Genomic DNA, 26,518 nt, shown 5'->3' on the forward strand with positions numbered 1-26,518 from the left:
GAGCTCCAAGTCATCTTAAACTCCCCGATTGTCTCAGCTTCCATCCCCCATCCACAAAGATTCAGCAGTTTCCTCAGAATGTCTGAGACTCAAGCCAGAGGGGAAATGGATTTGGAGGTAAAAGGGGCGAGGGTGGTGAGGTGTTAGAGGTTGGTTTTTCTTGGTTTGGGAGGCCAAGGGGTGGAGGTAGAGAGGAACAAAGTTCAGGGTGATTGCCGAGTTCAGACTGAAACTGGACAAGGAATGGTTCTGGGCCACCTCTCACAACCTGAGCCAATTAAGCAGAGACTAGGTTGTATCATACATGAGGGCCTATTCCAATACTGCTGCAGTGCGGGAGAGCAGGGGTTATCCTGTAAAAACTGCTTTGCCCACCTTCTCTTATCAGCTGCTTTTAAGGGAAGAGAAACATTGACAGGCAAGAGAGGAGGAATGGGGGGGGGCTTGTAAAATGTTTTGGACAAGGGGGGTGGAATGTAAACTGGGGATTGCAAGGCTAGTCACAGGTCCAGGGTCTAGCACTCCAAAGGTTATCAGGTTGTTAATCTTTCCATGATGTCCTCGTATTGGGAGAATGGACAGCGATCCTGGGGTGAGCTCCAGAGGCACACACCTCCCAGCCAGGTCAGAATGGGCTTTTCTATCATCAGAACAAAGCCATCATGATGAACATTGTAAAGGATAATTAACATTTTTCTAACTGTGGCTAGTGCCCCACTATGATTAGTTTTCTTACTCTTCGAATTGATTTTCTATCAGTTCTAAGATTCTTTCCTGCCCCTTTCATTCCCCACTGTTAATTCATTATCTCATCTCTATGAGATTAGTTTTAAATGAAAAGTATCTTCCTGATGAACTGCATTTGCCTTGGCCTGATAAGCAGTTTATGGGGAAGGAATACAGGGGGTGCGGGATCTAAAAAGAGGAAGGCATTGAAAACAGCAACAAGCAATCGGGCCACAAAAGATGAACAAGAGAAATGTTAAAAAGAACTCCTGCCGCCCAGACAAGCTGGACAGCCAGGAAATTAACTTGGATAAATCAAATCCAAAAAAATTCTTCCCTCTGTTTTATCTTGGAGATAGTTTTTCTAACTTGTTGAATATTGTTTTCTGTTAATTGGGAACTGTCAAAAAGATTAAAACAGCACGCTCTTTTGAATTCTTTACATCCGTGGTTAGGCCGCAACAGCAAATAATCTATTGCTGCCTGATTCTCTAGATGGGCCTCCCTGACCTAGCTCGACTCTTGATTCATCTCATGAATGCAGGGCCTTTACCCAGCTCCAAGCCAGCAGAGTTACTTCTACATTAAGGGAGTCTACCGTTACCAGCTTAACAAAAACAGTTGAAGCAATATAGTCAGTAGAACTCCACAGACGGACGTCGCATTGCAGTCTGGTGCCACAGCCATGAGAATGTTTTGGTTTGGACCGTGTGATGTTTCTGGGGCAGGAAGATGGTTAGTCTTCCTAAGGAACAAGGACCCCCGGTCCTGTTGGCAGGGACATATGAGTAAACAGTTCAACCATGTATCTGAAGCCAACCAGCCGGTAGCTTAGTATGTCCATTACCATAAGAGAAGGTGTAATTGTTAGAACAATTCATGTTATAGTAATCAGATACTGAAAGGCAATAATTAGAGCATCTGGTAAAAGTCAGACACTCACCACAGGGAGCTACTGCGGAAACCTCTCGAGAAAACATCCCTGAATCCTGTCCCTGGACAGTGGGCCCCGGTGCATAAAGATCTCTATATGTGGGTCACCAGGAGAAGTGAACACGATGAGTATAATTTTGTATGTTAGCGACAGGTGACCCAACTCCTACAAGGCAAGAGGTGAAGGTCTGTTCTACATAGGTCCCTCTTGAAGAGCAAAAGCCAGAGACATTAACATTTTTTTTTTGCTAAATACACCCCAATATTTTCATCCCTTTTGAACAGAATTATCTCTCCTTCAGCCAATCCAACATTAGTCAAGAACATGATTATGGTATGGCCAACATTGGGGCTCTACATGCAGCGGTACCCCTCCACTGGCTCCTGATCTCTGGGGGCTGCATCTGAACAGTAGTGTCCTCACCGTCTCCTGTTAAACCTTTTGCCAGGCTCCAGGGAAGCACCAGGAACTTACCAGCTTGCTTCCAAATCCGGGCCGTTGACGCTGAGAACTCGTCACCAGTTTGCTAAGTGGTGGAGAGTGTCAACAGTGTCCTTCAAACAGTCTCCTAGGTGGACCCAGTGAGCAAGAGATCATCCCCATAAGGTTAGCAGGACACCCTTCTGAAATGGCAGCTCTAATTGGTCTTTGCTGGCATCTCCCCGAAAATAGTAGGGGGGGTTCTTGAACCCCTCAGGGAGGGCCGTCCAACAGCACTGAGTCTGAAAAGTGTCTCTGAGACCAGGCTGACTGGCGGCGGAAGAAAGCATCCTTGGACCTGGGACTGAGTACCATTCACCGAACCTCCAGGTATCCGTGTATTAGGGTGTGAGGGTTGGGCACAGTCGGGTGTATATCCTGAGCGATTTCACTGACAGCCCATAAGTCCTGGACAAACCAATATTCCCCGTCTGGAGTCTCTTTACCGGCAGCAAAGAGTATTGTCTGGGGACCCGCATGGGTGAATTTAGCCAAATGTGAGGAAATTTTGCATCAGCAGCTGGATTCATTCCAAGGCCTCCTTCTCTGAGGGATACGGCTTCTCGTGAGGAACCAGCCGCCCCTGGTGTCTGTTCGAACCTGGCCAGCAGAGCGGGTTCCCCGAGCCCACACGGACAGCTGCCCTAAGCTTCTACTTCGAGGAGAAGGGGCAGATGCGACCTTACCTTGGACTTGCCAGGTGCGCCCCTGTGGAAGTCTCAGGTGAGGTTGCTGTTGGTCCAGAGGAAGGGTGAACCGTGCCTGAAGCTTAGCAGGTGAATCTCACCCTAAAAGGGGCGGGACAGTCAGGACCACACAGAAATGCAGGGGTCAGCGGGCATCGCCGATCACACCTTCCAACGTCTCCCACAAAGGACGCTGGTCCGGATTTGCGGAGAACCCATCGCTGTGGCTGTTCAAGGGTTACAGGGGTGCTGAGGACAGAGGAGGCAGCCCCTGTAGCAATCAAAAGGTCCGCTTTGTGTCTCCGCCCTGCGGGTTTTCCCCAAGGCCCCTGGGGGAGAATCAAAATCGACGGTTGGAGTGGCTAAGCCTCTGGGCCCGTCAGCCCTCACCCGAGCTGGCCTCCTAATTCAGGGTGACCTGGGAGGCCCTTCTCCCAGGGCCCTGCCTCTGCGTGTGCACACTGACCGGGACAGGGGGCCCCTTCTCCTCTCCTGTCCCTCAGTCCCTCCCTGCTCCTGGCCGTGAGTCTGCTCTATGAGGACAGAGGCTCTTTGGCTTCTGTATGTCCCTCTTGCTGGACGCCTTGTGGGCCACATCTACCGGCTGGGAAGGATTCATCCCAAGCGCCCCGTCTCCTGCCCGCCGCTTCTCCCCGGGAATATTGGCCGATAAAGGCCCAGTCCAGCCCGTGAATCTCTCCAGCCGGAGGCTCCATGTCAGTGTGTTTCCCGAACGCCCGGAAAATGTGTCTTTGAAAACAGGGGGACCTGCATCTGCCCCTTGCCGGACGGCGTGTCACGGCCGTGTCCAGGCTCCGTGGTTTGGGAACCCCTTCCTGACTCCCTCTACAAGGAGTCTCCTGTCTGCTCAAGCGGAGACAGTCCCCCGCCCCTGGGGTCCCAGCTGGGCCTGACCAGAGGAACAGCCGGAGCTGGGCCCACGGAATTCGGGTCCTCTGAACGGAGCCACGGGGCTTCCCGAACACCCAGTCCCCTCTGTCCCCAGTCGGAAGGATGCTGGGGGAGCCTGCACATCAGCCCAGCTGGGGCTGCGAGTGGCGAGGATGGGGCCATTCAGTCACCTTAGCGGGACGTCCCGACAGGAGGGGTGGGAGTCTGTCCCGATGCAGTAAATCTGGCACAGAGAACAGAGAATGGGCCCCCCGATGTCCTGCTGGGCGTCTGTCCTCAGACATCACAACTTCCCTCCAAACCTCGCTGTCTTCGCCGACAGAACTGTGCAAAGAGGTAAAAGCTCAGACATACGGCCTTTCCCCTCATTTCTCCGACCGCTCGCACCTCGTTCGACTGTGATATGACAGTTTACTGCTCGGCCACCTGCCCCCAGAATCCGAGCACAGGCAGCATCGCAGGAAACAGCACTTCCTCTGTCACTGGGGCGGTAATAGCCCAACGAGCCAGAATGTGTCCTCGCGGGGTCCTTCCAGGACGGAGCTGCCAGCGCCCAGCACTGGGCAATTGGGCAAAATTGTACAAGACCAAAGCCCAGACCACCCTGGGGCACAATATTCACAGTGCGCACAGCAGGGGAAGCTTTATGGCTGCCATGCCCTCCGCTCGTGCAGCAGACAGGACGCCACACAGGACCCCACACAGGACCCCACACAGGACGCCACACAGGACGCCACACAGGACCCCACGCAGGACCCCACGCAGGACGCCACACAGGACCCCACACAGGACCCCACACAGGACCCCACACAGGACGCCAGACAGGACCCCACACAGGACCCCACACAGGACCCCACACAGGACCCCACACAGGACGCCACACAGGACCCCACACAGGACGCCAGACAGGACCCCACACAGGACCCCACACAGGACCCCACACAGGACCCCACACAGGACCCCACACAGGACGCCACACAGGACCCCACACAGGACCCCACACAGGACCCCACACAGGACCCCACACAGGACCCCACACAGGACCCCACACAGGACCCCACACAGGACCCCACACAGGACCCCACACAGGACCCCACACAGGACGCCACACAGGACCCCACACAGGACCCCACACAGGACCCCACACAGGACGCCACACAGGACCCCACACAGGACCCCACACAGGACCCCACACAGGACCCCACACAGGACCCCACACAGGACCCCACACAGGACGCCACACAGGACCCCACACAGGACCCCACACAGGACGCCACACAGGACCCCACACAGGACCCCACACAGGACCCCACACAGGACGCCACACAGGACCCCACACAGGACCCCACACAGGACCCCACACAGGACGCCACACAGGACCCCACACAGGACCCCACACAGGACCCCACACAGGACCCCACACAGGACCCCACACAGGACCCCACACAGGACGCCACACAGGACCCCCCACAGGACGCCACACAGGACCCCACACAGGACCCCACACAGGACCCCACACAGGACCCCACACAGGACCCCACACAGGACCCCACACAGGACCCCACTCAGGACCCCACACAGGACCCCACACAGGACCCCACACAGGACCCCACGCAGGACCCCACGCAGGACGCCCTGCACCCTCAGAGCTGTGCCTCGACCCCACGGGACGGCTCGGGCTGCAGACCCGGCAGGGCCCGGCGGGACCACCGGCACCGGGAGCTGATGAGACTCACACCGGACGGGAGGCAGCCGACCACGCACCTCTCGCGGCCGAGCTCGGGGGACAGGACGCTCGGCTCAGCTCGCGTGGCAGCCAGGACGGCTGGAGCCAAGGGCAGGACTCGCCCGAGAGTCCTCTCCTCCGACCCAGGAAGCCCTAGTGCCAGGCAGCCGGGGGGGGTCCCCAGGACTCACCCCAGGGGGTCCCCAAAACATGAAACTGGACAATGGATGGGCCCGGGCCGCCTGTCACTACTTCAGCTGATTCGGCAGAGACCAGGTTGGATCGTGTGCGAGCATGTGTTCAGCGCTGCGGGCGGTGTGGGGGGCCGTGGGCAGTGGGGGGCCGTGGGCAGCGGGGGGCAGCGGGTCATCCGGTAAACTCTGCTCAGCCCCCTCCCTTGCCAGCCGCTCTTCAGGGCAGAGAAACACTGACAGGCAAAGGGGGGAAGGTGGGGGGGTTATAGGAGGTTTGGGGTAAGGGGGGAAGAGTTTGGGCTGGGGCTCCAGGGGCTGGTCCCCAGCGAGTCACAGGCCCAGGGTCCAGTGTTTCGATAGACAATCGGGTCGTCAGTCTTTCCCTGATGCCGGGCAGCCCTTGTCCTGAGCCAGGGGACGGACCGTGTCCTGGGGTCACCTCCTGAGACACAACCTCCCAGCCAGGCCGGAGGGCTCTTCCCTCATCACGATGAACACGGTAAAGGATGGTTCACTGTTCTAACTGTGGCTCGTGCCCCACTGTGGTTAGCTTCCTAGTACTTTCTATGAATTATAATATTCTTTCCTGCCCCTTTCAAAAGAAGGCCCGGACATTGGGGCTGTCGGACCATCTGGGGGTATAAATCCACCTGGAGACCGGTGTTGTATTTCAGAGTGCCATTTTGGGGCCAGATCTCCTGGTTGTGTAATCTATAGTGTGGCCATGCTGTGTTGCCGTAAAAGGCCGGCCCAGGGCAGCCCGTGGCTGGGCAGACACTGAGTTGCCCGGTTGGTGCTGTGAAAAAGGCGCTTACAGAGGGGAGAGTAGTGAGTGCCCTGTGAGAGGGAGAAACCAAGAGCTGGTGTCCCAACCTCGTTACTGCCTCTTTCCTTGTGCTGAAACCGATTCGAGGAGGCATCCCATTGCTGGACAAGATTCAGATTGGACCGAATCTGTCCCCCGTGGCCAGGGAAAAATAGGAACATTCTCCCCACTTAACCCCTAGAACGAGTGAGACGGGTCAGGCCCAGCGATGGGCTTTGCGAGTGAAACCCTGATGTGTCTTGACCAGTCGACCAGCGAGCTGTCTGCCCGCAAACTCAGGAGCTGCCAAGGCTCACGGTTCCCTCAACAAACCCTCCCGGGAGTTTTGGGCTGGGGTTTGGCAAGTGTGTGCTTTTCTCAGTGCACCTCAGTCACCCGGACGTTTGCTTAAGATCGGGGAGCTGCCTACGGCAATCCTGCCCGTTCTGAGCTCGGATTATCCGTCCCGGGGGTCTCCCAGCAGCCGTGGTCCTGGGCTTTCAAATGGCTGACTCTGGCCGCAAGTGGTGGCCCCGTGGGGACCTGAGGGTGTGGGTCCCTGGTGCCTCGTCCCAAGAATGAAGTGACTCGCCCGTTAGTAGAAATCAGAGGGTCTGCCGATCCAGCAGGGGTCTGGCCTGCTCATGGTCAAGGGGGACCGAGGCCTCACGTCTGCAGTGGTCGGGGAAGGACAGGGAATGTGGGGGCAGCGGAGAAGGGAGAGCGTTCTTTCTGGGTGTCCCCCTACGGGAGGCCAACGTGAAGGGTGTGCGGGCTAAACAGCCATCTCAGACGGTGAATAGAGGAAAACTGAGTTTATTTAGAGAAAGGGGGTGAGGGATGGGGACATCCAAGGGGAAGGGGTACACATCACCGAGCCTGGGGAATTGGGTGGAGGACGTCAGCCCCGGGGGCTGGAGTTCGTCTTCATACGTGTCCCCTGGAGGAGAGATTTGTCGTCAGTGCCTCTGGGGTCGTCGTGGGGGTTCGGCAGGGGGTGGGCCTGCGGGAACCGGGATGTGCGGCTGGTTGCTCCTTGGGTTCCCGGTGTCCGGAGGCATCTCCTGTCCGGTCAGTTCTCTGTGGTGGGAGGTCAGGTCTTTGTCCTGTGGCGGGAAGGCTTCAAAAGGGCCCTTAGGAATTATACTGCCCTGCAAGTCCTAACAGTAACTTCACTTGTTTCTAAGCCTTGAATTTCGGATGAAATTCTACCTGAGACACTTTACATTTTGGCAAAAAAAAAAAAAGTATATATTTTTGTCAATTGAAATTTCATAGCCAGACAGATCAAAATATTACTCCTGCCAAGCACTGAAATTATTATTTCACTTTACACTAATATAGTTTGGTATTATTAGAGCAGAATTCAATCTTTTTTTTCTCCTCATCCCATTCAACATGACAGTACCTGAAATCTCATACAACCACGACTCCTCCTGAGTCGGTACAACATCAATCTTATCCAAAATTACATAATTTATATAAAACAGCTTTGTTCGGCGATGACAGTGGGATTATTTTGTACTTTGGGGATGTTTTTCGTAAGACAGTATTGTCATTGCTCCTTCCTGCCTTTCTTTTGACTTCTTTTCTCTTTTTTAAAAGAACTATTTCAATGTAATATTCGATTAGTAATAAATGAAGAGTGTCGCCCTCCACGGGAATGTGATCTGAACTAGAATACGCGAACAGGTAGGTAACTAGTTCAGTCACTAGTTTTCAAAAAAGCAGCCTGAGTGTCTTTGCACAGTGTTCAGCTACCACAGGGTCGAAACAGCCCCAAGTTGGAAAGACCGTAATTTCTAGAATGTGTTCCATTAAAATGACTCCGGCGCTCGTCAAAACTTAAAGAAAAAGCACTTTCTACCTATTTCATGGAAAGCATGCTATATTTTTTTATTGATTTTTTAGAGAGAGAGGGAGAGAGAGAGAGAAACATCGATGTGAGAGAGAAACATTGATCGGCTGCCTCCACACGCCCCCTACTGGGGATCGAACCCACAACCCGGGCCTGTGCCCTGACCAGGAATCGAACCAGGACCTCTCAGTCCATGGACGACACCCAGTCCATTGAGCCACACCAGCCGGGCATTATTGTTGACAGTATTAGAGATGTCTCCCATCCTCCCTCCTGTTGACCCCTCGACCCAACGCCCGCCCCCCACGCCGTCATCACTCTGTTATCTGTGTCCCTGGGCTACGCATGCAGCGTACATCTTCTCTGGTTACTCGCTCTCTCCCCACACCCGTCCCCTCTCAGATCTGTCAGTCTTTCCGATACATCCACGCCTCTTATTTTGTCCATCCGTACCTTTGCTTATTAGAGTCCACATATCAGTGAGATCCTTGCCAGAGAAAGGGGTACGTTCTTTGCCGGTGACGTGAGAAAGTAATTGCAAGGCACACGCATGGAGAAGTTTAAACACGAAGGCAAGATTTCATCGTAAGTGAAGGGGAATGGACACACCTCGCGACTCAGAAGGTGGGCAGGCTCTGAAGCCTGGCAGGGGGCTTCAGTCCACCTCCGTGTGTCTCCTTGGTTCAGGTAAACAACAAAGAACCATGCAAACTATCCAACCCAAATTCCTAACTCTTCCCGGGCTTGGATTGGGCCATCCTCCCAGTAAATTATCGGGGTTCCAGGTGCTCTATCCAGTCTGATTACCCTTCTGATGGTTCCCGGCTGTGCCCCGGCCCTCCGTTTTGTCTCCCTGACTCTCTCTGCTCCCACCCAGAAGTTCCATCAGTCCGTCTCCTTCCTGCCGCACATGCTCCCAGAGCCCAGCAGAGGATCCTCTCTCCTCCCCTCAGGCACGGGGCTCTCAGCACCCCTGGGGCATCCTGTCCAGTTCGGAGGACGGGGTCCTCTCCGCAGCAGTTCCCTGGAGAGTGTGAATGAGTCTGTTTACCAGCAAACTAGATGGAATTCGGTCTGTTACCTGCTTTTGCATCCCAATTTGTTAAGATTATTTAGTTCCCAGCCTGGTAGTATCGCTCAGTGGGTTGAGCAGTGTCCCGTGTACCAAGAGGTCCCCAGTCTGATTCCTGTCGGGGCGCATGCCTGGGTCGTGGGCTCGATCCGTAGGAAGGGGTGTGCAGGTGGCAGACGGTCGATGTTTCTCCCCCGCTCCCTTCCTCTCTGTCTAAGCATCAATAAAAACATTTTAAAATACTATTTAGTTCCTTTTTGCTTTCTCCCTTATATTAATAGCTAGCTATCTTCCTCATATCAATAACTAGCTACCAACCCTGATAAGATCATGTGATATTTGTCTTTCTCTGACTGGCTTATTTCACTTAACATAATAATCTCCAGGTCCATCCAATGCTGTTGTGAAGGGTAAGAGATCTTTCTTGCTTACAGCTGCATAGTATTCCACTGTGTACATGTACCGTAGCTTTTTGGGGGGAGGGGGGTACATGCCCCTAGCGAAAACCAAACCCGGGTCTCTCTGGTCCACAGGCCAACACTCCAACCGCTGAGCCAAACCGGCCAGGGCACCACAACTTTTTTATCCACTCGTCTACTGATGGACATTTGGGCTGTTTCCAGACCTTAGCGATTGTAAATAGTGCTGCTATCAACATGGGGGTGCATATATTCTTTCTGGTTGGTGTTTCAGGCTTCTTTGGATATATTCCTAGAAGTGGAATCACTGGGTCAAATGGCAGTTCCATTTTTGATATTTTGAGGAAACTTCATATTGTTTTCCACAGTGGCTGCACCAGTCTGCATTCCCACCAGAAGGGTGCTAACGGCTCAACATCACTAATCATCAGAGAGATGCAAATTGAAGCCAGCTTTGTTTTAAGAATGGAAACATAATTTTCTAATTTTTCCTACTAGCATTGAGGTTAATGCCCTGAAAGACCTTATTAAGATAGCAGAAGGTATGGTGTTAACCAAGGAGGTTATGAATGCATCTAAGAGATGGCCAGTCTGTTTTTAAGAGCATATCTGTCCAATTTCTCTATTCTCTGTAATGATGCTTGAGTAAGTATATCTATGAAATTGTTTTTGACATCTCCATTAAAATGTAATAGATCTGTGGCCCCATGCAGTGACAAAATCCTGGTATTATAGGGATCACCTGGAGAGCTTTGAAAAGCACAGATTCCTCTTCTTCATTCCCAGAAATTCTAAGTAGGAGTGTTAGGGAGGAGATGGCATTTGCATGTCTAGCAAATTCACCAGGTGATGGTGTAAGAAAGACACGCTGAGTAGCATTGGGTTGTACAAGTCGACGCACCAGCTCAGAGAAGAATCACACCGATTTCAGAGAGACCTCCTGCGTGAATGTTTATACGGAAACATATCCTTTACATATCACTACGCATTGACATACGCTGCGTATGTATTTTAACATGTAAGAATTCTGGTGTATTACAAAGACATAACTTAATGGATACTTGTGTATTTTTGCTTCAATGCTTTAGATACGGGATTTTAATTTTCTTTAAAAGTTATAAATTCTTCATGTGCAACATGTATTTTAACATTAAGATATAAACATTGTTTTTAATACCACACCAAGGGGAAATTTATGTTTAAAATCCCACTCACCCCCCCCCCCATAGCTGATGAAGAAGGGAAAGGGGACAGAAAAGGGAAAATAGAAAATAATACAGAAAGTACCTCAGATGATGATGATACCAACAACATAAATTCTTTAAAAAATACACAATATATTACTTTGGTCATAAGAATCCAGCTCTGATTTTAAATATAAATTATGAACTGTTCTTTCTGAAGGGTCAGTTTGTGTGACTGCAGTTTGAGTCACAAGGGCAGTGGCTACTGGCAGACCAATCAGTCAGGTGTCCGGGGCTCAGTTCTCCTCTATCAATTACTAGTTATTTGAACTTGAAATATTTGAACTAGTTATTTTTTCTCTTCTCTGTGACTTATCTATTAAATAGCAAGCATAACAATTTCTGCCTTATTCTGTTGGTACCAGGCATAAATGGGCTGGTTTATTTAAAGTGCCTGTAGGAGAGCAAATGTGCATTATCCGTGTTTTCCTCTTTCTTTCCTTCCTATCTCCTCCTCCTTCTCACATACTGAGCCCAAGAAACTTGCCTTTTGTAGTCTTTATGACACATCTTCATTTGCTTTATTTTCGTTAAAAGGGGGTTTGAGGTCTGGATTCCCATTTGCCTTTATCATGCAATCTGTGTGATTTGGAGCAAGTATTTAAGGTAATCCTCAATTTTATTATGTGTTAAATGATGATGATAATTGAAAGAGCACCTATTTCGGAGTCTGTGATGTCATACTTATTTGTTGACTCACTCATTCTCTTTTTTAAAAATTGATTTGAGAGAGAGAGAGGAAGGGGGAGAGAGAAAAACAACAACAACATTAATTTCTGTTGTTCCACTTGATTATACATTCATTGGTTGCTTCTTGTGTGTGTCCTAAGCAGAGATTGAAACCGCAACCTTGGCATATGGGAGTGATGCTCTAACCCACTGAGCTATCTAGACAGGTCCCGGACCTTCTTTTGTTCTATCATTCAATTTTCATGCTATTTTTTTTTATTGATTTTGGAGAGGAAGTGAGAGGGATAGAGAGAAAACATTGATTGGCCGCCTCCTGCACGCCCCCCCCACTGGGGACCTGGCTTACAACCTGGGCACGTGTCTTGGCCAGGAATTAAACTGGCGACCTCTTGGTGCAGGGTCGATGCTCAACCACTGAGCCACACTGGCCAGACTTTCATGCTAATTTTAAATAACGGATAACTTTCTATTTTAGGAAAAGGTGACTTATTTCATAGAAAAATAGACTGCTCTAAGTGAGACAAACAGCTATCATTTGAGTCAATCAATAAGAACTTCTAAGGAGCACAAGGAAACCTACTGTTGATCCGGTTGTCGAAAACGCAAAGATGCTGCAGATACAGCCTCTGCGTTCAAGCAGCTCACAGACAGATGTAGCAAAGGGAAATGCGCGTGAACCAGGACCTTCCAGGTGATGAGGTCTGCATCCGAGGCTAAGACAGCATCAGGGAAGGAGCTGAACTTCAGGACCTTGCCCTGGAGTTACGCAGAGGACGGAGGCAGGGGGCGGCCACCATGCTCACAAAGGTGCGTGAGCATCGACAGAGAAAAGGCAGGACGTGCAAAAGTCTAAGTGTACAAAGGAGGTCGGTGTGTAGGGGGGATGATCCCGAAAACGGGAGCCAGAAAAGCATGGGAAGGCGTGTCCACCTCCTGCTGTAGACTTTGGGTTTCTTCCTGTAGACGGAGAGGAAGGAACCATTAATGAGAATGACGCAGAGAGTGCGTTAAGTGGTGGTGACCCCTGAGGGACAGCAGTGGACACGGAGGATGCTAATGGGTCCACAGTGGAAGATGTGTCCGTTATGAATTCAACGAAATGACTCTGGTGCTGCTTTGTGGTGACCGGGGCACTGCTACGGGGCAGAATTACCGGTTGTAACTGGGATCTCTGCGGGACAGACTGGTTTTAGCTGCTTTCTGAGGGCGTGCAAACGGTAGGGAAAGTCCAGTTCTAGATCTTTCTGGCCACGCGGTGGATCCAGACCAAAAACTACCAGCCAACAACAGGGGAGCCTTTCTGTAGCTGGTCTGCTCAGGGGAGAACCCCTCCTCGTACGTCTGGCAGAGAAGCCACGCTGCTTACCTGCTTCGCCCTTTACCTATCTGGTGGGCTTGTTTTCGTTTTATTTTGTTTTGTGTTTTAAATACACAGGAGGGCCTTTCTCACCAAGGCCGTGCTGAGGTTTGGATGCTGACCCACCCTTGATAGGAGCTTTGCCTGTGCCAGTTCCTGTCTGTGTGGTTTGGGACGAGTTACTTAACGTATCCCTCAAATTTCTCATCTGTAAAATGACGCGGAGTCGAATCCCACACAATGCGAGGATCACATTAGGAAACACATTTATTATCTTAGAATAAAACTTAATATAAGCAGCACTGGGTGGTTGTTTTTACGTTTTACATATAATGCGATGTACAACGTAATAGCATTGAATTGTACAGCCAAAGACAGAGAACAGACATGTAGATGACATTCAAGGTGCTTCCTTAAATACCTTGACGGAGTTTCATGACGCATCGATTGGGTTTTTGTTTTTGTTTTTTTTTTTTTCATTGCTCCTAGTTACTAAAGGAGAAGGTTTGTTAATCATATTCTCTTCTCACTATGTACAAAATATTAATAATCCAGAGCTTGCTTCTGCCTGGGCACAATAAGATATTACTTTAGCTTTATTAAGACGGGGTTCCTCCTGATTATTATTTTTATATATATATATATATTTTTTATTTTAGAGAGGGAAGAAGGGAGAGGGAGAGAGAGAGAAACATCGATGAGAGAGAACATTGACTGGCCGCCTCCTGCACGCCCCCCACTGGGGATGGGCCCACAACCTGGGCATGTGTCCTGACCGGGAATCGAACCAGTGACCTCTTGGTGCAGGGTCGATGCTCAATCACTGCGCCACTCTGGCTGGGCTATTATTTAATATATATATATATGTATATTTAAATATACATATATATACATATATATATTTAATATATATATACATATATATTTAATTATTTTTTCCTTTATTGATTTTAGAGGGAGAGAAAGAGAGAGATAGAAGCATCAATGAGAGAGAACATCGACTGGCCACCTTCTGCACGCCCCCCACTGGGATCAGGCCCACAACCTGGGCATGTGCCCTGGCCGGGAATCAAACCAGCGACCTCTTGGTGCAGGGTCGATGCTCAACCACTGAGCCACACCGGCTGAGAGGTTTCCCCCTGATCATTACCCCGTCCCTTGCCCTGAGTACAACTTATCTCACATATACCTTCAGTCCTTTGGCAGAAATGATTGAATTCCTGTGCCGCTTGCACTGTGTATCTAAGTAATAGTTTCAAAAACAAAAATATTATACACAGGAACATTTACTTCATAGCTCTAGCCTCCTAGATACGAGTCTATCTCTTACTGATCACTCCTCTTTGTATCAGCTGGGAAGAAGGTGATACTGTTGTTTACGTTTCGCGAATAAACAGTTCTCTAGGTTTATGATGGAGAGCTATAGAAACTCGAATCCCACTTGTTTAACCTAGTGTTGTCTACCGCAGGAGAACGCCCTACTCTCTCTCCTACTCGATTGTCTAACCGACTTGTAGAAAGGAAAGTAGTGTCACCTTGTGTATCAGACATGGAAACCAGGACACATGTTCTGTGTAATCTCATATGACACATGTTAGGGTTTTGTTTGGGCCGGTGACGCGGGCTCGTGGAAGAGCTCACAACCGAGAGAGGAGCGAAAAGGGGGAAATCCACAACGTGCTCCGCAGACGGGGAAGGGCCGGTGCGCCGAACGCAATACAGGGAGCGCAGAGACAGTGGGCTGCCCGTGGATCGGGGGCTTTGGGGAGCGAAGGGCAGAGGCGCCAGGAGGGGCTGTTCTCACATCTTCAGAGGCAAGAGGGGGGCATGTGGACTGGGGGGCTGGCAGCCATGCGTCAGTCACCGGTCCAGGGTCCAGAGCTCTGATAATCAGGTTGTTAATCTTTCCGTGATGTCTGGCAGCCCCCGGCCCCAGAGAAGGGACAGCCTCCTGAGGTGGACGCCCCGGGCGCCCCCGGCCAGGCCAGGGCGGGCTTCTCGTCGATCAGAGCACAGCAACCACGAGGAGCATTTCCAGGACGATCAACACAGTCCTGACTGTGGCTAGTGCCCCACTGTGGCTGGTTCTCTAACTCTTCTAATATTTTCTGCTAATTCTAATGTTCCTTCCTGCCCCCCTCAGGTGGGTAGAGAGGCGGTTTGAAGTTGCGACACCGGCCGTCTTGGTGTTGAATCACCTGAGGCTTCCTAAAAAAAGCAAAACCTGTTTTCTGTCCTGACCACAAGCATTTTCATTTCGCACTAGTTTAATTTTTACTCATTTTGATTAATTGCTTGCCTTTCATAAACATACGTCAGAGTCTATAGATGATCTAACGCATTTTCTTGTATTCGAGGAATGTACGACCCAGTGTCATGACTCAGAACATCTTCCTCTCTTAACGCTCCTGCTAAACCCTCCATGACCTGTCTCAGCTTCCTCTCAGATTAATCTCACCGTTTTCCCTTCCATTTTCCAGTTATACTAAGATTCTCACATTTCCACAAACCTCGCTTTTTCAAAAAAATATTTTTTCTTTATTGACTTTAGAGAGAGAGGAAGGGAGAGGGAGAGAGAGATGGAAACATCGATGAGAGAGAACACTGATTGGCCGCCTCCTGCACGCCCCCCACTGGGGATCAGCCCACAACCTGGGCAGGTGCCCTGACCGGGAATCTAACCGCTGACCCCTTGGTGCAGGGTCGACGCTCAAGCACTGAGCCACACCAGCCGGGCACAAACCTCACTTTTCAACGTCTTAATGATTTTCTCCCTGAATGTTTCGAGCTCCTACCACGTGAGCCCAGCCCATGACATTATTAGACAAAGCTCCCTGCATGGAAAACTGACCAGCCACGGAAGGGCGGACAATCTACCCTATGGGTCTGCAGAGGGGCAATTCTCTTAAAAATAACCTGAAGAGAAATGAGGGCTCAGGGCAAAGCTGAGCGATGGCAGGATTGGACTCGAAAGCAGGTGCTTGAGAGAGAAGAGACCCGGGGGGGGGGGGGTCCTAGGCGTTGCGGTGTGATTCCGCTCTGTCCAGGACTGTTCTGCCCCATGAAGTGACCAGCTCTGGTCTGCAGAATGCTAGGGCCCCGTCATCGCCAATCAGAGAAGGAATTCATACTTATCTAGTGCCTGTCTCCTTCACGATACCACAAACCCACGTGGCATGAGCTATGCATCATCTGATCAGGAGGATGAATTCCGACGTGATGCCCGATACAGGGTCGGCACTCGACGTACATGTGATGAATGAACAACAGCTGAAAACTTACAATACTTAGAATTTAAATCCATTCTGGACCCAGGGCCCGATAGTCATAGAGAAGCATCTTGGTAAGAAGGTGAGCGCCATTGGGGGGCTCACCAGTACTGGAGGTTTGAGCCATGGCATTGGGTATGGAACTGGGGACAAGTCGCCGGTCAACCTCGGAAGGGAGTCGGGACCCGGACTTCGCAGTGTTTGTGTAAGACGTTAAGCAGAATCTGAGATGGCCTGGTTGGCGCTTTGAACCGATGATTTTAGAGGAAATAGATGGTGGTCGAGAAAAGGGCCAAGTCGGGGAGACAGGAGGCCGTTCTGAGAACTTCTGTGGGAAACAGAACTTGTCAGGCAGCGAGGATCCCAATGAGGAGGGAGCGACGTGCATCACACTCAGGGCGGAGCCTGGGGATTTGGGCAGGGGGGCTTGAGGGCTGAGCTCACATTCTGCGGGGCAGTTGGCGGCTCCTCGCCGACATCGGAAAGCAAACGGGAGGGACTTGGAGGATGAAAAGATGGTGAGTTCCCACATCGGCCCCTGAGCTGGAGATGCCCAGGAGATGTCCAAGGGGAAACACCAACCGGACATTCAGGTATAAAACAGGACTGTGAGGTGAGCGGTCTGGCTGGAGATGGGGGACTGGGAACCATCAGCACTTAACTGGCAGTTGAAGTCAGGAAACGCCAGGGGTGTCGTGGGATCAGAGAAGGGGCGAAGCAGGTTCAGCATCGAGGGGCCGGGCGAGGAAGACACCTGCAGAGCCCCTGAGAACAGGCACAGCCAATGGCCGCGTGCAAACATGCGGAGTTTAAAACACGGATATAGATTTTGTCAACATTTTTTAAGAAAATAGAGGCAACAAAGGTTAAAGTTAATCCTTTAATTCCTCACATGTATAAAACACGCATTTATCAACGGAAGAATTACATGTTTCTCTGCAAATTCAAAGAAAAACTTTTCAGGCAGGGAGGCTACCAACGAAGAGGAGTCAGCAACGTATATAACCGTGTCTGTAGAATGTTTTTTAGTGGCTTTGTAAAACCTAGGCTACATGTGTATGTAAACAACAGTAGAGAAAGTTGAAAGAAAATTTAAAAGAATGAAATCAAGAGATAATTATTAGACTGGCTGGTGTGGCTCAGTGGTTGAGTGTTGACCCTGCACCAAGAGGTCGCCGGTTCGATTCCCGGTCAGGGCACATGCCCAGGTTGTGGGCTGATCCCCAGTGGGGGGCGTGCAGGAGGCGGCCAGTCTATGTTCTCTCTCATCAATGTTTCCATCTCTCTGTCCCTCTCTCTCAAATCAATAAAGGAAAAAAAAGTGATAATTACTAAATGTTCGTATCTCTTTATACCTCATCTGCCATTTTGCTTTCCAGGATTGTAGTTTCCCTCCGCAACCACGGTCTGAAAACGTTAAATTGATAATTGCAGAAATAAGCCATTTGTAAGTTAGAAATTGTGCTCTGTTCCGAGTGGCGTGATGAACCGTTACACTCGGTCCTGCCCAGATGTGAGTCCCACCTTGGTCCGGGGCCTCACACTGTGTTTGCTCCCCATCCGTGATCACTTCGCACCGACGCGGGGATCAGACCCAGTTCCACAGTATCACCACGCTTGCGTCCCAGCAACGCTTGCGGAGCTAACAATGGCCCCGAGTCATTCCCATAGCTGTTACTACAGCGTACGTTACCATTGTTCTACTTCATCATTGCTGTTGGTCTCGCCCTGCGCCTGATTTATAAATGAAGCCTCGTCCTAGGTATGTGTGTGTCGGAGAAAACATAGGATAAACAGGGTTTGACACTATCAAATGCAGTGTTTAGCATCGGCGGGGTGTCTTGGGTTGTCTCCCGGGGGATAAGGGAGAACTACTATATTCCTGGCAGGAAACAAGGCGGTTGGATCGGGGAACAAACGTCATCACTCGCATAGCAGCGTTCACTTCGGTTCCATGCTCATGACCCCAAAGGGCCACGGGTGTCCCCGATGCACCCTTCCCACACAAGCGTGTGTTGCGGGAAGGACTCGACAACTGGGAACCTCACCGTGTAGTTGTGCCAACTGCCCGTCTTACCCGTGGAAAAGGAGAAAGACCTGAACTTCAAAACGACACAGATTCTCCCTGGGGAGGCAAATGTCCCTCCGTTTGTTCTCCTTCGAACATAAGCAGATGGTGCAGGGGCCAGGACTCGCAGTCTCTCCGGAGTCTCTATTTTTACTTCACAAGGCTTGTTTGTCATCCTAACGTCCTGTGACCCCGAGGCCAGCGTGGGTTGCTCCGGAAACCCTGACCTTGCGCGAGTGAACACGTTATGTGTCGTTGTTTCCCAACAATCCCCAGTGCTAGACTCTGAGGCGGACTTAAGTAAACAGACTGGGTAAGAAGGTAGCATTTCACGATTTGTCGAGTGCAAAACATTCCTCTTAGGATTTCGCGAACCCCCCCTGGACGGTCATTCACAAGCGACGATGCATTTCACATGGAGCCTCCTCGGGCTGGCTGTGGTCTTAGAATCAGGACCAGCATCTTGACGGGCCTGGATGACTGCTGGGTCCTTCAGCCTTCAACAACATAGAATCTCTGTTCGGGCCCTGGCTGGACTACCATTTTCTCTTCTGTTTTCCAACAACACTTTATGTTACTCCGTTGGAGCATTTTTATTACAATTAGTTGCCCCCGTCATCCTCACCCGTGTACGAATCCTTGATGGAAGAACATGTCTCCGGAGCAGCTACTACCTGCAGGGCATGGTGTCCAATTGTGAGAAATTCCCAGAAAACGCTCATATTCCTTAAGAATGCTTACTGTTTCTTTGTTTTTGTTTTTTGGTTTGTTTTTGTGGGTTTTTTTTTTTTTATATATATGCATATATTTTTTTCTTTATTGCTATTTAGAGAAAAGAAGAAAGAGAGAGAAACATGGATGAGAGAGAACATCGACTGGCCGCCTCCTGCATGCCCCCCACTGGGGATGGGCCCACAACCTGGGCATGTGTCCTGACCAGGGATCGAACCGGTGACCTCTTGGTGCAGGGTCGATGCTCAACCACTGAGCTACACCGGCCGGCTATTTTTTTTTTTTTTTGTACGTTTTGAAATGTAGTCATAAGCCATATGAGTCAGAGAGACAGACAGAAATATAAAATTCACTGTCAACAGGGAGGCATGTCCTCTGCTTAAACAGGTGTGTCTTTCAACAAAAGTGAGAAAAGGAGGTGACTGTGATCTTAATCTCTGCAGGGAAAGATGACATGATATGTTGGGGACGAAAGGGAGAGAATTTGGTGGTAGCGTTTGTTACCACAAACCCTCAGTCTGATACTTGTTATAACACATTTTTTAAATCTTAAATTTTTAATTTGTTAGGTGTTCAGTCATTTGTGTTTTATGCTAAAGCTATACGTGGGAACGTTTATAGTAGGTACCAGGATTTAAAAATAGAAAATAGTCTCCCTCTAATTCAAATTCGATTTTTTTTTCAGTTTTCTATTTTTTATTTATTTTTTAATTTTTATTGAATGTATTGAGGTGACATCGGTTAACAACATTATAAAGGTTTCCGGTGTACGATTCTATGACACAGCATCTGTATATCGTATTGTGTGTTCACCACCCCAAGTCAAGTCTCCTTCCATCACCATTTATCTCCTCGGTCCCCTCTTCAACCTTCCGCACCCCCTTTCTCTCTGGCAATCACCGTGCCATTGTCTGTGTCTATGAGGGTTTTTATATTTTTGTTAATCCTTGTACCTTTTTCACCCAGGCTCCCCAAGTGGAACTGGACCCTAAAGTCAAGTCAGTCATTGCCCATCACTCCTGAGCCAATAAGCAGAGAAAAGGTTGCATCATTTGTGAGAGATGAATTCCTGTTGCTGGCTACGTGGAGTGAGCCGCAGGAATGGTACCCCCGGGGAAACTGCTCTCTGATATTACATTTCAAACAAACTCTTACACAGTGCTAGTGGGTGGGGAAAAGTAACCTAAATTTAGCAAGTTCCCAGGGTCTGCTTCTTTTCATGTCCTTGCGAAGGTTCGCCTGCCAAGCCGTCCCCCTTCCGATGGGCCTGCCCTGGTCTGGGCTCCGGGTGCCCGATGTCCAGGGCCTGTTCTCTTTCTTGAAACATGGCCAGCCGTTTCCAGGGCCTGTCAGAAACTCTCTTCTGCACAGTGAGCCGCTGTTAAACAACTGTGATTCCACGTCTATCACGTGCCCTCCCCCCGGACAGCGGGCCGTCTGCTCGCTGCATCTATGAGCCCGTTTCTGTTTGGTTAGTTTATTTCGGTCGTTAGATTCCACATATAAGTGAAATTATAGGCGCTTGTCTTTCTCTGGCTGGCCTACGTCACTTAGCATAATACTCTCCAGATCCATCCGTGCTGTGGCGAAAGGTGAGAGTTCTTTCTTTTTGTGGCTGAGGGCCGAGGCGTGTTCCATTGTGTACATGTTCCACGACCTTATCCATCATCGACTGATGGACACCCGGGCTGTTTCCAGACCTTAGCGATTGTCAATAGTGCTGCTATGAACGTGGGGGTGCATCTGTTCTTTCAAATCAGTGATTTCGGTCTCTTTGGATATATTCCCAAGGGTGGAATCGCTGGGGTCATAAGGCAGTTTCATTTTTAATTTTCTGAAGAAACTCCTATCGTCAATCAATCAACCAACAACCAGTGCTGGTGAGGATGTGGGCAGAAGGGGGGCCGGTGCACTGTTGACGGGGGTGCAGACCGTCAGAGCCCCTGTGTCGAACGGCTCTGCATGGTCACCCTCAGGACCTGCTTGTGGGACAGAGTCTGTCCTCTGTGATGTGTTTTTCCCCGAGGAGACTAAAACATACTCTCCATTAGTTTCAAGAGAGTTAACATCTGGGAAGTCATGGGTATAACATACAATATAAAGAGAAAGGAAGTATTCTGATAGGACATGCACAGAAATGAAAAGTTTATTCTGATGGCAAAACATGCAGTTGTGTAGACATATTTTATAGTGATGGATATGAAGAAGAAAATTCAGTTTATTCACCTCTTATACAGATGTAGGCTTTCATGATGCAACATTTCATAGGGCACATTTGACCATTTTTTTTAAAGGAGAGCAAATTTACTTCAATACTACAAGGAATCAATTTCATTGTGCTCTTTATATAGTTTAATATGAAGATAATTCAAAGCCGACATTTTATTTAACACTTTTGAAATAATTGTTGGTCAAAGTGTAACATAGCAAATATGTTTCTCAAACCACGTGTCATAAAATTAAGGCATGTTCAGATAAAGAACACATAGTTACACATTAAATATAAAATGTAACAATTTATTGACATCTAACGTGATTTCCAAATTAGTCTCTTTTTTTTTTTATCCTCACTCGAGGACATTTTTGCATTTATCTTCAGATAGAGCAGGAGGGAGAGAGGGGGGAAGAGAGAGAGAGAAACATCGACCGGTTGCCACCCGCAAGACCCCAACCAGGGCCGGGGACAAACTGCACCCAAAGTACTTTCCCTTAACAGGAACCGAACCCGGGACTCTCTGGTCTGCGGGCTGACGCTCTAACCACTGAGCCAAACCGGCCAGGGCCCAGGTTAGTTTCTATCTACATTTAGGATATAACAAATCCAAAGCACTAACTATGATGCCGATATTGGTTGTTGCTGTGTCCGAGGCAACAGGCCGCTACCTCCACTCACTTATATGTAATATGTATCCTACACGCTTCCCTCTGAATAGGCAATTGTGTCAAATGTGGTAAGTAAAGTCATTGCTCACTTTGTTTCAGATTTAGTGCCTTTCATTTACAATGTAGTTCTTTGTTATAATAATATCGCTATATTTTCCCAATATAAAATCCAGTGTTTTTTTTTTAACTATGTAACACTTCTGGTTTTGAAATACTGTCAGAAAGGCAAGAATAGATTTAATTCACATGTTAACTGTAAATGTGAAGGACAGATCAAGAAGCCACTGAAACAGAAGTTGATCAATTGTACGTTAATACTGTTTGTGACGTTTTTTTGCAGCGAGTGTCACTGCCGTTGTGGGGAAGGACGTGAGCCGCCTGACCGGGCCCTGGTGCTGGGCTGAGCCGGACGCAGGCGTGTGTCCGTGCGTGTGTTTCACTTTCCTTTGCTTCTCCCTCCTTCAGTACAGCGCCCTGAACCCCCGCGAGTCCTGGGACATGTGGCACCCCACTCTGGTGGCGGAAGCGCTGTTCGCCATCGCCAACATCTTCAGCTCCCTGCGGCTCATCTCGCTGTTCACCGCCAACTCCCACCTGGGGCCTCTGCAGATCTCCCTGGGCAGGATGCTGCTGGACATCCTCAAGTTCCTGTTCATCTACTGCCTGGTGCTGCTGGCCTTCGCCAACGGCCTCAACCAGCTCTACTTCTACTACGAGGAGACCAAAGGCTTGAGCTGCAAAGGCATACGGTGCGAGAAGCAGAATAACGCGTTTTCCACGTGAGTCCCCGCGTCCTGCCGGCAGCGCGCGCGGAGCTTAGAAATGGAGCAGGCTGTGCATTTGAAAAATCCTTGACGGTGGTTGCAGAGAAATTGTGCTGCATGCAGACCGCAGAATCAGCATGCCTTTGAATGTAGGGTTCCTTCATAAAAAAAAAAAAAAAAATCCATAACATTTATTTTATTTTATATATTTATTTTTTATTTATTAATTTTGCTTTTCTGGGTATTTCGGATAAATGAAGTCTCATAGTATGTGGAAAGAAAAATAATGAGATTATGATTTCTACACTGGTGATCTTCATGGTATTCAAACTAAATGCTATTTTTTTTTAACTTTATTTTTATTGTTGACACTATTACACTGTTGTCTGTGTCTGTGGGTTATGCACATATGTTCTTTGGCTAAGTTTTAGTAAAACTGTCATTTCTTTCAGAATGACCCCATAAAAGGAGACCTATATATATTGGTTTTTTTTAATTGTTAAATTTCTTTTTCATTTCTGTTTCTTTTCTTTTTTTTTTTTGTGGTACGTGCCCCTAGCGGGAACCGAACCCAGGACTCTCTGGTCCACAGGCCGATGCTCAACCGCTGAGCCAAACTGGCCAGGGCTACTTGCTAAATTTCTTGTGACCCCCACACCTCCCTTCCCTCTGGTAACCACTTTTCTGTTGTCTGTGTTTATGAATTTGTTTTATGTCCCACGTACGAATGAAATCGTATAGTTCTGTTTTTTCTAATCAACTTATTTCATTTAGCGTGCTGTTCTCAAGGTGCATACACACTGTTTCAAAATGGGGAATACAGTGGAAATCGGTTTCCTGTCGACAGCTTACACGCACCTCGAAAGATAAAATAGGTTCACGTAAAAGAAATCATGGGAGAAAATCCGAGTGCTTTTCAGTCTTGTCTCGTGTGTTTTCCAGCGGTTGAAGTCCCTTCCCCTGTTCCTCTGATTCAGTAGTTTTCCACACAAAAATCTAAGCATGTAGAAACAGTGCAGACCTAGTCCATTATTATTACGTACACAGAGGTCTCTGCCCTCGCACCTGGGAAACACTCGGCTTGTCTGGGGTCCCCATCGGGGGCTCCGTCAGACTCGCTGGACGGCGCAGACTCACGACCACTGTGTTTAGTGCTCACACAGCCTCACAGAACACACCTCAAGTCGGACCCGGTTCATGGGCCATTACAGAATTTTACGTTAGAAACAAAGCCCGGCTGGTGTGGCTCAGTGGTTGCGCGTCGACCCTGCACCAAGAGGTCGCCAGTTCGATTCCCGGTCAGGGCACATGCCCAGGTTGTGGGCCCATCCCCAGTGGGGGGCGTGCAGGAGGCGGCCAGTCATGTTCTCTCTCATCCATGTTTCTGTCTCTCTCTCCCTCTAACTGCCCCCTCCTAATATCAATAAAGAAAACAAAATAAAAGACTGATGTCATAGAAGAGAGTACCACAACTTCTCAAGTAGGAGGGGATCAGTAGCCCTGCGTGACCTCAGTCACTACGCTTGAGCTCGCATGCCTACGTCTCGGTTGCCCTGTCCCTGGCTCTGCCTGCGGTCGTGTGTCTTCCGTCGTGTCCCTTAGTGATCTTTGCAAACCAAAATCTCGACCCTCCTCTGCTTAAAACGTGGAAATCTGTTCGCACGTCTTACTGGATGTCGCCAAATTGCTCAGCTTGACATGCCGGCCCCTCGGTGATCGGCTTCTTACGGGGAGGTCGGCCGAAGGGAGAGCACACCTGGGTTCAGGCAAGAGAACCGTGTCGGGGAGGCACCTGCCGGGCTGACTCCAAGGCGGGGTCAGCGCCCGTATCTCTAACAGGCAGGTTACCTGGGGGGTGTATGGGTGGGGGGCCGGGAGCCCTTAGAGGGCGAGGACAATGTGATTCGGCTACTTGCGTAGGTAGAACCGCAGACCAAGGGGGCTCCTCTCCCAGGTGGTTCAACCTGGACACCTGGGGTGGTGACCTGCAACGTCCTGTTTCTCAGAATTTCTTTATGTATCGAGGGATTGGGAGTTGGAGACATCGGCTGCAACCCAATCACTTACGTCCTCGTCAGACCTTCCCTCGTTCCCAAGACGATGCTCTTCAACGTTTCCTAACGGTTACCGATTCCCGACAGGTCACACTCCTCTGTCATCCCCGGTGCTCGGCCGTCCCCTCTGGCGAACTTGTGTTCTGTTCTCTCGCGCCTGCCTCACGTGAACCTTTGCAGGAGCCGTCCTGCTGGGCTCCTGACCGTGAGCTCGGACTGCGATTTCTGTCTTCGGGGACTTTCCCGCGGTCTCCCCCCGACGCATGAACACGTCGCCCCGTCCTCTTCTCTGTGACATGGGAAGAACCACAGGTTACTGAAATAAAGGACTCACGACCTTGGGTCAGGTCTACTCTCTCCTGACAGAATTTCCAAAAAGTAACGTCCAGTGACCTTTGTCTAGAACCGATGAGTTTCACTCTCCCTGGTACCGTTAGAAGCTGACCTCTGGGTTGTCCTTTAAGAACATACGTGGTTCACTCCGATGTTACATTTCATAGCCGACTGTTCCAATGTAAGTACACAATGAACATTTGAAATCACAATTAACATTTGAAATCGTCTACTTTATCAAAGGGCAGTCGCTTAGAGGAAAAGTCCTGAACCCTGACGGAGGGCCCCTTGGTCAGATTGTCCTGGTGACACAGCCCCGTCGCTCAAGTAGCAGGTGTCTTGTTGTATCGCACACAGGATTGCCGTCCTCTGATGCTCTGAGCAGACGGGTCCTCGAAAGGGCAGCACTTAGAGCCCAGCCGGACTTCAGGAAAAGCCAGGGGCGGGACCACAGGGCGTTTGACGCTGAGAACCAACATCAACACGATCCGGCCGGTCCGTGTGTTCTCTGTGGGTTACTCACTGCCTTGCTTTTCCATCTTCAACCTCTGCTTCCCAGTGCGGCCTGCCTCACACCTTCAGCTGCTCCCAATTCCAGCGATCCTGACCCCACGTCGCAGCTCCGGTCATCTCTGTCCCTTTTGACAATGCCGCATCCTCTTGATGTTTCTAAGATAAACTTTCTTAGAGAACAAATTGGACTGTTTAGGGTCATCTCACGCATCATCACATGGCCCTGCTCAGGTCATTCGACCTCGACTGATCGAATCCACTGAGGCTTTGGGTGGTGGGGTCAGAGGCCTACCTGGGCCCCCCTGCGTGAGCGCGTACACCTGGAGCAATGTCCCTGGAGCTGGGGGCTGCAGGAACCATCACTGACTTGTTCCTACATCACTGACTTGTTCCTACATCACGATTCCAAACCAATGCGAATCTCCCTGAAGACTTAGACCCTCACTCCTCGTCTTGCCCGAGATAGTTCTTGTTTGTGTTTTTACCCTATAATTCAACCACAGTCTTGTTGTGACCACCTGGGTGAGACTGTAAGTGCTCTGTGGTCTTTCTTGGAATCATGTCCAGCTGTTACAATGGTTCTCTTGAAATAGACAATCCTGGCCCGGCTGGTGTGGCTCAGTGGTTGAGCGTCGACCCTGCACCAAGAGGTCGCCGGTTTGATTCCCGGTCAGGGCACATGCCCAGGTTGTGGGCCTGATCCCCAGTGGGGGGCGTGCAGGAGGCAGCCAATCGATGTTCTCTCTCATCCATGTTTCTATCTCTCTCCCTCTATCTCTCTCTCTCTGAAATCAATAAA

The 26,518-nt window shown here is 49.7% G+C and overlaps 1 protein-coding gene across 1 annotated transcript in view; it reads left to right on the plus strand.

Annotated features, from left to right (window-relative positions):
- The window catches only part of TRPC4 (transient receptor potential cation channel subfamily C member 4), a 178,486-nt gene that overhangs the window by 126,466 nt on the left and 25,502 nt on the right, over window positions 1-26,518 (plus strand). The window contains exon 5 of the mRNA XM_036250161.1: window positions 22,521-22,834. Within this exon, the coding sequence (XP_036106054.1) occupies window positions 22,521-22,834 (314 nt within the window). The remainder of the gene's footprint in view (window positions 1-22,520; window positions 22,835-26,518) is intronic.

Source organism: Molossus molossus, unplaced genomic scaffold (assembly GCF_014108415.1).
Source record: "Molossus molossus isolate mMolMol1 unplaced genomic scaffold, mMolMol1.p scaffold_m16_p_9, whole genome shotgun sequence".
In the NCBI taxonomy this organism is placed as follows: Eukaryota; Metazoa; Chordata; class Mammalia; order Chiroptera; family Molossidae; genus Molossus; species Molossus molossus.